General features: G+C 41.3%; 1 protein-coding gene across 6 annotated transcripts in view; it reads left to right on the top strand.

The window, feature by feature from the left end:
* The window catches only part of SUCO (SUN domain containing ossification factor), a 90456-nt gene extending 87811 nt beyond the window's left edge, over positions 1–2645 (top strand). For 4 of the 6 annotated variants that reach the window (XM_025285922.3, XM_025285923.3, XM_025285925.3 and 1 more), the window contains one exon: positions 621–2645. In XM_025285922.3, coding sequence (XP_025141707.2) covers positions 621–1064 — 444 coding nt within the window. In that variant the 3' untranslated portion in view covers positions 1065–2645. The remainder of the gene's footprint in view (positions 1–620) is intronic. The other 2 variants (XM_025285921.3, XR_003109466.3) reach the window with 2 other exon arrangements.
* The last annotated feature ends 9429 nt before the right edge of the window (positions 2646–12074 follow it).

Below are 12074 nucleotides of genomic sequence, written 5' to 3'. Positions count from 1 at the left end.
TGCCTGCCAATGCAGGAGACGCAGGTTCTATCCCTGGGTCTGGAAGATCCCTTGGAGAAGGAAATGGCCACCCACTACAGTATTCTTGCCTGGAAAATCTCATGGAGTGAGGAATCCATGAGGTCACAAAAGAGTCAGACACAACTTAGCAACTAAGCAAACAACGTTTGTCTCTAGGTTAAAGAACTTGACCATTAAAACTAAATAGCCTAGGATTCAATCCTAACTCAGCCACTTACTGCCATGTAACTTGGACAGGGAATCAAACTTATGAACCTTGGTTTTCTCATTTGGTAGTCAAGGACAAAATGCTCACCTTTCAGGGTTAGTAAGATATACATGAAAGCAACTGGAAGAATATATAGCACATAGTAAGCATTCAGATACGTAATCTATATTCAGAGGTGACAGATAAATGAAGAATTTGGTTGAGTAGTATCACAAAGTGGAAAGCTAATTATGGCAGTATCTGTATAGAACATAACAGTGTGTTTTGCTGTTTATAGTACTCACTTTCCACCAGGAGGTGGCACTTTACTCCAGTAGCTCAGCTCTCTGAATGTTTGATTAGGTAACTGTCAGAGGTCTAATTCCTACCCTTTCTTTTACTTGTGTTAAAGAAGAAACGCTGCAAGTACAAAACTGAAAAAATTGAGACCATAAAGCCGGCTGATCCATTGCACCCTGTAGCCAATGGAGACATAAAAGGAAGAAAGCCTTTTACAAACCAGAGAGATTTTTCTAATATGGGAGAAGTTTATCACTCTTCTTATAAGGGTCCTCCATCTGAAGGAAGCTCAGAAACTTCATCACAGTCAGAAGAGTCTTATTTTTGTGGCATTTCAGCTTGCACAAGTCTGTGCAATGGACAGTCCCAAAAGACAAAAACTGAGAAGAGGGCTTTGAAACGAAGGCGATCTAAAGTCCAAGACCAAGGAAAATTGATAAAAACTTTGATACAGACTAAGTCAGGATCACTGCCGAGCCTGCATGACATAATCAAAGGAAACAAAGAGCTCACCGTGGGAACATTTGGTGTTACAGCAGTCTCGGGACATATCTAAAATTAATTGAACTTTTCATAGTGGAGACTTTTCCTTGTTGTTATTTGAAGAACAGTCTGTGGTATTTGAAGGGTATGGGGAGGGAGAACATATTAATGGGAAAAGTATTCAGAAATTATGGTTTCTGCCTTTTTAAAAAGTATGTGGGATTATGTCAATCTTGGTTAATGAGCTGCAGTTTTACAAGACTGCAAGGACAATGGTAGACATTTTATAAAGATTTTTTTTTCACAGATTAATTAATTACTGGGACAGAAGTAATTTGGAAGCCCAGTTCCTTGGGTGGGATAGGAATGAAAGCCTAAACCTCTTCCTTTAGCTTTGTTCCTATTTCTTGCACCTTCCCATATTTATGTGCCTTTTGTCTATTTATAATGCCACTGGAAGAGGAGGGAGAACTTTTTCTGTCATTTGATTTCTTTTGTAACTTTGTTAGTTTTTGAAGCTGCAAACACTACAAGGCTTTAAAGTGATCTGCGCCTGGCGTTCAGTAAAGATCAGTTAAGACAGTGTAAAGATCCTAAAGACTTGGCCAGGTAGACTTTGTTTAGCAAACTCACCTGAAACAGACATTTGACGGAATTTTTAGGTCTATTCTTTTAGGTAAGTGGTGATACTTTTAATGCTATTTTCAGTTAACTTATTCACACTAGTTTCCTTTGGTTACTAATTCAGTGAGAGGAAAAAAACAACTACGTGATTTTTTTTCTTCAAATGATTGGTATTTGCAAATTTTTTTTTCCTATAAATGCATGTGTTAAACACATTTAGCCACTTTTAAGGGTTTCCTTTAGCTATGGTACATTTTAAACATTCACAATAAGCACTAATCCTCTTGACTTTGAGATCGTTGTTTTCTCTTAAAAAAGGAAAATTTGAAAGTTTGTCCTGTGAGTCCAGGCCTCATAATCACTGCCTATGTACATATGCACAGAACCAGCTAGTGAGTTTGTTAAGCCTTGTCTAATTGGTCAAGTCTAAAGGGATTATTACTCCTTGGTGTTTGCTTTGTATTGGCTACAAATGTGCAGATACACATGTGTGTTGTCGATGTGTTTGTATTCATTTTGTCTCTTTTCTTTAAAAATAATTGGCAGTGACTTTGAATCAAATGATTTCTAAGTATGTGTTTATACAGTAATGGAGTAAAAGTGGAAAGTTTCTTTTTGAAAGGGAGAGAATTCACTGTTTTGTGTTGTAAAATTTAAGTTATAAGTTATTGAGCACTTTTAGTAATAACTTTTAAACTTGTCTAATACCTTATGGGGGTATTGTTCGTAATGTGACTTATTTAAAGCCTCTTGTTTGTTTAAGTTGCTGCTTTATGGTAACAGTATGTTTTAGATGATTTACATTTTTTTCCAATCTGTACAATTAGCCATTCAGAGCAAGAGGGCCTGATTGTATAGAAACCCATTGAAAAGAGGTCCAGATGAGAGCAGAGGTAGAGCAGGAAGTTACACCATCTGTGTGCAGCATCCAGGGTTGTGGAAAGAAGACTTTTAATAATATAACTACGGAGCTGTAGTGCCATTAGAAACTGTGAATTTCCAAATAAATCTGAACACTTGTCTTTATTAATCACTGGCTCTTCTGTTCTTTGAAGGAGAACTTACAACCTTAATACTCTGAACATAGATTCGCTTTTAAAATTAAAATTTTTTAAATTTTAAAAACGAATTTTTAAAATTAAATACAGCAGCATCTTGTTAAATACGTGATTACATTCAGCCAACTACAAACTGATTGAACTTTCACATAAATATTTTGTTCCCTATACGGTCAGAATTTCACCATTTCAAACACTGAAAGAGAGTTTTAAATATTCAGTGGGCTACACACATGTGCCTTCCTCTTACTAGGTGCCATCTCTAAGACTAATTTTAAATTTTTTACATATATAAATATAGCACATTTTACAATTTGGGGTTTGTTTTTCCTCTCTCAGATTATACTTACATGAAGGATAAAAGCAAAAAGTCTTGCCAATAATAGATTTGTGCCTGGTGAGAAGCAAATTATGTGTGTGTGTGTGTGTGTGTGTGTGTAAAATAGGCTTTCAATGTTCCTTGGTAATCAGCTTCATTTTATTTCTTCTGATATTAAGAAAAGCTTTAAAACAGTAAGAAGAAACCGAGGGATCTGTAAGAGCAAGATACAAAGTAAAGTCCTTTTAATTGGATTTTTTTTCAGATGGAGTTATAAAATTTGAGGAATGAAATCATTTTATTAAGTAAGCCTTGCACAGAAAGGTAGCAGTTCTCTATTCTCTGCCACTACACCCCCCACACTCCCATGTTGCACCCTGACCTTTGCCAATCAAGGATTTCTTTCTCCCTAGCAGCAGCTGTTTTCAGCACTGTATCGCCAGTCACTGTGCTTATTTTGCCACTCACTTACTTGCCAGTTTTTGATGTGCCCCTAATTTGAATATGTAAACTTGTCAGCATGAATATAAAGTAGATATAAATATATATTTGTTACCCTAGTCAAACAAATTTAAAATCATAGTATAATAAGCAACATGTCCATTTGGAATTGTTTTAATTCTCCATTTTATAGAAGAAAACCATGCAACAGAAGCATGAGACATCCCTCCAACAATACAACAATGAGGGCTTTCTTAAGCTCCCTTTACACCCTGATTTTTCTTATCCCATTCCCAAATCATTTTTCTTTCACTAAAAGGAAAGTTCTCTTTCCTGTAGGGGAGGGGAAAAGCTGACACTCTCTAAATAACATTTTCAAATAAACCTAATTTTTTGTTAGGGCAAAGACAGTACTTCCTGTCTTTGTCCTTGACTTCCAGCAGTGGCTGAAAGATGGACTTCCCTTTTACCATTTCAACTCAACACCCTTAAAAGTCAACAGTTATAGGAGAGGAATCACGATGGTGGAGGAGTAGGACGTGGACCTTACCTCCTCCCACAGTACAGCAAAAGCACATCTACGAATGGCATGATTCACACTGAACACTGAATGCTGGCAGAAGACCTCAGACTTCCAAAAGGCAAAAAACCTTTCATGTAACAAGGTAGGACAAAAGAAGAAAGAGGGAGAAAGGAATTGGGACAGGACCTGCACCCCAGGGAGGGAGATGTGAAGGAAGAAAGGTTCCCCCACGCTGCGAAGTCCCCTCACCTGCAGGGAGATCAGCCTAGATGGAGGGGGAGCTTCAGAGCCTTGGAGGAAGACTGCAGCCACTGGTTACAGTGGAAGGACCTGCACAGATGGTTCATACCTCTGCCCTGTGTACCCTGGCTGACATGCTTATCTATTGGTGTGGTGAGGCTAGGTGCCAAAGCTCGGGCTTCAGAGTCAGACCGAGAGAGAGAGGGATTGGCGGTGTAGAGACAGCCTGATGAGGCTGGAGAGTGGCGATGAAGCGTGCACTCAGAAGAGGCTGGGGCCTGCCAGAGAGGCAAGACACCACTGTTGGGTAGGGGGGGCACATTAGAAGAGGGGCAGGACCACCATAGGGGAGCTTTGTTTCCTGTACCCGGGCTCTCAGGCAACAAGACACCACCTAACATGAGCTCTGGGGGTAGGTGCAAGCTGCTGTCACCGTTATGGGCTCCAGAGATGGGCACAGGCCACTCCCATAACTAGGGACCCATGAGCAGGCACCAGTTGCTTTCCTTGGGAGTAGGCAGGCTGTCACTGCTACTGAGAGACACAGGAGCAAGTGCCAACTGCTAGCCCTGCTGTCCCGGGACATCATGGACCACTGCTGCCCCTGGGAGGCCTGGGAGGGGGTCCTGATCATGGTCCCTGCTTACAGGGAGTGTGCATGGGCCTTTGTGCATTGTGCTTGCACACCAAATACCAAGGCGATGGCAGCCAGCACACACTGCCAGAAAAGGCAGCAAGCATCCAAACTAAAAGCAGTCCTTCAATTCCAGACAAGGTGGCAGGAGTAGAAGGACTTGAACTTACCTCCTCTCATAAAAACACCAAAATCACAAATAACTGCTTAAAGACCATTGGCAAGAAAGACTGGAACCTACCAAAAAAGATACTTTACATCCAAAGATGAGGTCTCAATGTGATGGTAGGAGGGGCCCTTTGACTGTGTAAATCAAATCCCATACCTGGCAGTTGACCAACTCACAGACTAGAAAGTAATTTTATCACAGAGGTTCTCCCCAGGAGTGAGATCTGAGCCCCATATCAGTATCCCTAGCCTGAGGGTCTGGCATCAGGAGGAGGAGCCCCCAGAGCATCGGCCTTGCAGGCCAGTGGGGCTTGAGTGCAGGAGCTCCACAGGACTGGGGGAAACAGAGACTCCACTGCTGGAGGGCACACACAAGATTTCACATGCACTGCGACCCAGGGCAAAGCAGTGACTCCATAGGAGCCAGAACTATATATATAGGGGCTTCCCTGGTAGCGCAGTGGTAATCTGCCCACCAGTCCTGGAGATGTGGGTTCGATCACTGGGTCAGAAAGATCCCCTGGAGAAAGAAATGGAAATCCACCTCAGTATTCTTCCCTGGGAATTCCCATGGACAGAGAGGCCTGGCAGGCCACAAAGAGTTGGACATGAACAAGTTTGGTCTTGGAGTACAAAATGAAGCAGGGCAAAGGCTGTTTTGCCAAGAGCACACTGGACATAGCAAACACTCTTCCAACAACACAAGAGACTACACATGGATACCAACATATGGTCAACACCAGGTTGATTATATTCTTTACAACAGAATATGGAGAAGCTCTATACACTCAGCAAAAAAGCAAGAACAAGACCTGTGGAGCAGACTGTGGCTCAGATCATGAGCTTCTTATTGCAAAATTCAGGCTTAAACTGAAGAAAGTAGGGAAAATTCTGGGCCATTCAAGTATGACCTAAATCAGATCCCTTATTATACAGTGGGGGTGGTGAATAGAGTGCCTGAAGAACTATGAATGGAGGTTAGTAACTTACAGGAGGTGGTGACCAAACCATCCCAAAGAAAAAGAAATGCAAGAAGGCAAAGTGTTTGAGGAGGCTTTACAAATAGCTGAGAAAAGATGTGAAAGGCAAGGGTGAAGGGGAAAGATATACCCACTTGAATGCAAAGTCACAGGGAATAGCAAGGAGAGATAAAGCCTTTCTAAGTGAACAGTGTAAAGAAATAGAGGAAAACAATAGAACAGAAAAGACCAGAGATCTCTTCAAGAAAATTGGAGATATCAAATGAACATGTCATTCAAGGATGTGCACAATAAAGGACAGAAACAGTAAGGGCTTCACAGAAGCAGAAGAGATTAAGAAGTAGCAGCAAGAATACCCAGCTGCAAAAAAACAATGACCCAGATAACCAAAATGGTGTGGTCACTCACCTACAGTCAGACATCCTGGAGTGTGAAGTCAGTTGGGCATTACTATGAACAAAGCTAATGGAGGTGATTCAATTCCATCTGAGTTATTTAAAATCCTAAAGGATGATGCTGTAAAGTGCTGCACTCTATCTGTCAGCAAATTTGGAAAACAGCAGTGGCCACAGGACTGGAAAAGGTCAGTTTTCATTCCAATCCCAAAGAAGGGCAATGCCAAAGAATGTTCAAACTACCATAAAATTAACTCTCTTTTCCTATACTAGCATGGTAATGCTCTAAATCCTTCAAGCTAGGCTTCAGAAGTACATGAACTGATAACTTCCAGATAGATGTACAAACTGGATTTAGAAAATGCAGAGGAACCAGAGATCAAAATGTCAACATTCATTGGATCATAGAGTAAGCAAAGGAATTTCAGAAAAACATATACTGCTTCATTGACTACTCTAAAGCCTTTGACTGTGTGGATCACAACAAACTGTGGGAAACTCTTCAAGAGATGGGAATACCAGACCACCTTACCTGTCTCCTGAGAAACCTTTATGCAGATCAAGAAGCAACAGAATCAGACATGGAACAACAGACTAGTTCAAAATTGGGAAAAGAGTACATCAAGGCTGTGTATTGTCACCCTGTTTATTTAACTTACATGCAGAGTACATCATGTGAAATGCTGGACTGGAGGAATCCAAGTTGAAATCAGAATTGCCAGGAGAAATATCAACAATCTCAGATATGCAGGTAACACCACCCTTGTGACAGAAAGCAAAGAGAAACTAAAGAGTACTGTGATGAGGGTGAAAGAGGAGAGTGAAAAAGTTGGCTTAAAACTCAGCATACTGAAAACTAAGATAATGGCATCTGGTCCCATCTCTTCATGGCAAATAGAAGGGGGGAAAGTGGAAATAGTGACAGATGTTATTTTCTTAAAGACTCCAAAATCACTGTGGATAGTGACTGCAGCCATGAAATTAAAAGACACTTACTTCTTGGAAGGAAAGCTATGACAAACTTAGTTCAGTTCAGTCACTCAGTCGTGTCTGACTCTTTGCGACCCCATGAACCGCAGCATGCCAGGCCTCCCTGTCCATCACCAACTCCTGGAGTCTACCCAAATCCATGTCCATCGAGTCGGTGATGCCATCCAACCATCTCATCCTCTGTCATCCCCTTCTCCTCCTGCCCTCAATCCTTCCCAGCATCAGGGTCTTTTTAAATGAGTCAACTCTTCGAGTGAGGTGGCCAAAGAATTGGAGTTTCAGCCTCAACATCAGTCCTTCCAATGAACACCCAGGACTGATCTCCTTTAGGATGGACTGGTTGGATCTCCTTGCAGTCCAAGGGACTCTCAAGAGTCTTCTCCAACACCACGGTTCAAAAGCATCAATTCTTCGACACTCAGCTTTCTTTATAGTCCAACTCTCACATCCATACATGACCACTGGAAAAACCATAGCCTTGACTAGACGGACCTTTGTTGGCAAAGTAATGTCTCTGCTTTTGAATATGCTGTCTAGGTTGGTCATAACTTTCCTTCCCAAGGAGCAAGCGTCTTTTAATTTCATGGCTGCAGTCACCATCTGCAGTGATTTTAGAGCCAGAAAAATAAAGTCAGCCACTGTTTCCACTCTTTCCCCATCTATTCCCCATGAAGTGATGGGACCAGGTGCCATGATCTTAGTTTTCTGAATGTTGAGCTTTAAGTCAACTTTTTCACTCTCCTCCTTCACTTTCATCAAGAGGCTCTTTAGTTCTTCTTTGCTTTCTGTCATAAGGGTGGTGTCATCTGCATATCTGAGTTTATTGATATTTCTCTCAGCAATCTTGATTCCAGCTTGTGCTTCCTTCAGCCCAGCATATTAAACTTAGACAGCATATTAAAAAGCCCAGGCATCACATTGCTCAACAAAGGTCTGTCTAGTCAAAGCTATGATTTTTCCAGTAGTCATGTACGGATGTGAGAATTGGACCAAAAAGAAGGCTGAGCACCAAAGAGATGATGCTTTCAAATTGTGGTATGGGGGAAGACTCTTGAGAGTCCCTTGGACTGCAAGGAGATCCAACCAGTCAATCCTAAAGGAAGTCAACCCTGAATATTCATTGGAAGGACTGATGGTGAAGTTGAAGCACCGATACTTTGGCCACCTGATGTGAAGAGCCAGCTTATTAGAAAAGACCCTCATGCTGGGAAAGATAGGGCAGGAGGGTAGGAGGAGAAGCGGACAATAGAGGATGAGATGATTAGATAGCATCACCGACTCAATGGATGAGTTTGAGCAAATTCCAATAAATAGTCCAGGACAGGAAAGCCTGGAGTGCTGTAGTCCGTGAGGTTGCAAAGAATCAGACATGACTGAGTGACTGAACATATATATATATAAAATTAAATATTATTTAGCCTTAAAAGAGAATGAAGCAATGTATTTTGCAGCAACATGGATGGACCTGGAGATTATCTGACTAAGTGAAGAAAGTCAAACAGAGAAAGACAAACTCTGTGATAGCACTTAAATGCGAAATGTGAAAAATGATACAAGTAAACCATAGAAAACATAAGTAGAATCATGTAGACATAGAAAACATAAAACATAGACATAGACATACAAGTAGACATAGAAAACCAGCTTATGGTTTCCAAAGGGGAAGTAGAGAGAGGGATAGACTGTGACTCTGGGATTAAGAAATGCACACTACTATACATAAAATAGATACACAAGGACCTACTGTATAGCACGGGGAGTTATATTCACTATTTCATAATATGAGAAGAGTATGAAAAAGAAATATATGTCTAACTGGACTATACAGTACTTCATACACTATTATGAAACAAATACAACATGGCAAATCAACTATACTTAAGTAAAAAGAAAAAGGATGAGTCTTTCTTTCAAGAGATATTTTATTCAATGGGGTAAAATATTTTGTGATCATTATGTATTCGGGATGGACCACCACAATACTTAACTTTAAGGGGTAAGGAAGTTTGCACAATCCAATTCTAAGAACCAGGCAACATTCAGTAGAAATGAACAGTATTTTTATCACTGGTCATGAAAGGTCTGCTCTCCTCAGGAGCAGGCAATCAGAATTCTTATCTATTATGGTTTATGGAGGAGCTATTCCACGTCAGGGTCAGGAGGGGTGGCAGTGAGGAGATACCCCTCGTCCAAGGTAAGGAGCAGTGGCTGCGCTTTGCTGGAGCAGCTGTGAACAGATACCCACGTCCAAGGTAAGAGAAACCCAAGTAAGACGGTAGGTGTTGCAAGAGGGCATCAGAGGGCAGACACACTGAAACCATAATCACAGAAAACTAGTCAATCTAATCACACTAGGACCACAGCCTTGTCTAACTCAATGAAACTAAGCCATGCCCATTGGGCCACCCAAGACAGGCAGGTCATGGTGGAGAGGTCTGACAGAATGTGGTCCACTGGAGAAGGGAATGGCAAACCACTTCAGTATTCTTGCCTTGAGAACCCCATGAACAGTATGAAAAGGTGAAATGATAGGATACTGAAAGAGGAACTCCCCAGGTCAGTAGGTGCCCAATATGCTACTGGAGATCAGTGGAGAAATAACTCCAGAAAGAATGAAGGGATGGAGCCAAAGCAAAAACAATACCCAGCTGTGGATGTGACTGGTGGCAGAAGCAAGGTCCGGTGCTGTAACGAGCAATATTGCATAGGAACCTGGAATGTCAGGTCCATGAATCAAGGCAAATTGGAAGTGGTCAAACAGGAGATGGCAAGAGTGAACGTCGACATTCTAGGAATCAGCGACCTAAAATGGACTGGAATGGGTGAATTTAACTCAGATGACCATTTTATCTACTACTGCGCACAGGAATCCCTCAGAAGAAATGGAGTAGCCATCATGGTCAACAAAAGAGTCTGAAACGCAGTACTTGGATGAAATCTCAAAAACAACAGAATGTTCGTTTCCAAGGTAAACCATTCAATATCACAGTAATCCAAGTCTATGCCCCAACCAGTAACACTGAAGAAGCTGAGGTTGAACGGTTCTATGAAGACATACAAGACCTTTTATAGAACTAACACCCAAAAAAGATGTCCTTTTCATTATAGGGGACTGGAATGCAAAAGTAGAAAGTCAAGAAACACCTGGAGTAACAGGCAAATTTGGCCTTGGAATACGGAATGAAGCAGGGCAAAGACTAATAGAGTTTTGCCAAGAAAATGCACTGGTCATATCAAACACCCTCTTCCAACAACACAAGAGAAGACTCTACACATGGACATCACCAGATGGTCGACATTGAAATCAGATTGATTATATTCTTTGCAGCCAAAGATGGAGAAGCTCTATACAGTCAACAAAAACAAGACCAGGAGCTGACTGTGACTCAGATCATGAACTTCTTATTGCCAAATTCAGACTGAAATTGAAGAAAGTAGGGAAAACCACTAGACCATTCAGGTATGACCTCAATCAAATCCCTTATGATGATACAGTGGAAGTGAGAAATAGATTTAAGGGCCTAGATCTGATAAATAGAGTTCCTGTTGAACTATGGTCGGAGGTTCATGACATTGTACAGGAAACAGGGATCAAGACCATCCCCATGGAAAAGAAATGCAAAAAAGCAAAATGGCTGTCTGAGGAGGCCTTACAAATAGCTGTGAAAAGAAGAGAAGTGAAAAGCAAAGGAGAAAAGGAAAGATATAAGCATCTGAATGCAGAGTTCCAAAGAAGAGCAAGAAGAGATAAGAAAGCCTTCCTCAGCGACCAATGCAAAGAAATAGAGGAAACCAACAGAATGGGAAAGACTAGAGATCTCTTCAAGAAAATTAGAGATACCAAGGGAACATTTCATGCGAAGATGGGCTCAATAAAGGACAGAAATGGTATAGACCTAACAGAAGCAGAAGATATTAAGAAGAGGTGGCTGGAATATGCAGAACTCTACAAAAAAGATCTTCATGACCAAGATAATCATGATGGTGTGATCACTCACCTAGAGCCAGATATCCTGGAATGTGAGGTCAAGTGGGCCTTAGAAAGCATCACTACGAACAAAGCTAGTGGAGGTGATGGAATTCCAGTTGAGCTATTTCAAATCCTGAAAGATGATGCTGTGAAAGTGCTGCACTCAGTATGCCAGCAAATTTGGAAAACTCAGCTGTGGCCACAGGACTGGAAAAGGTCAGTTTTCATTCTGATCCCAAAGAAAGGCAATGCCAAAGAATGCTCAAACTACCGCACAATTGCACTCATCTCACACGCTAGTAAAGTAATGCTCAGAATTCTCCAAGCCAAGCTTCAGCAATATGTGAACTGTGAAATTCCAGATGTTCAAGCTGGTTTTAGAAAAGGTAGAAGAACCAGAGATCAAATTGCCAACATCCGCTGGATCATGGAAAAAGCAAAAGTGTTCCAGAAAAACATCTATTTCTGCTTTATTGACTATGCCAAAGCCTTTGACTATGTGGATCACAATAAACTGTGGAAAATTCTGAAAGAAATGGGAATACCAGACTACCTGACCTGCCTCTTGAGAAACCTATATGCAGGTCAAGAAGCAACAGTTAGAACTGGACATGGAACAACAGACTGGTTCCAAATAGGAAAAGGAGTACGTCAAGGCTGTGTATTGTCACCCTGCTTATTTAACTTATATCCAGAGTACATCATGAGAAACGCTGGGCTGGAAGAAGCACAAGCTGGAAT

The sequence above is a fragment of the Bubalus bubalis genome, chromosome 5, assembly GCF_019923935.1.
Source record: "Bubalus bubalis isolate 160015118507 breed Murrah chromosome 5, NDDB_SH_1, whole genome shotgun sequence".
Taxonomy (NCBI): Eukaryota; Metazoa; Chordata; class Mammalia; order Artiodactyla; family Bovidae; genus Bubalus; species Bubalus bubalis.
Note: the sequence above shows the minus strand (reverse complement) of the source record. Positions and strands in the feature narration are given on the sequence as shown.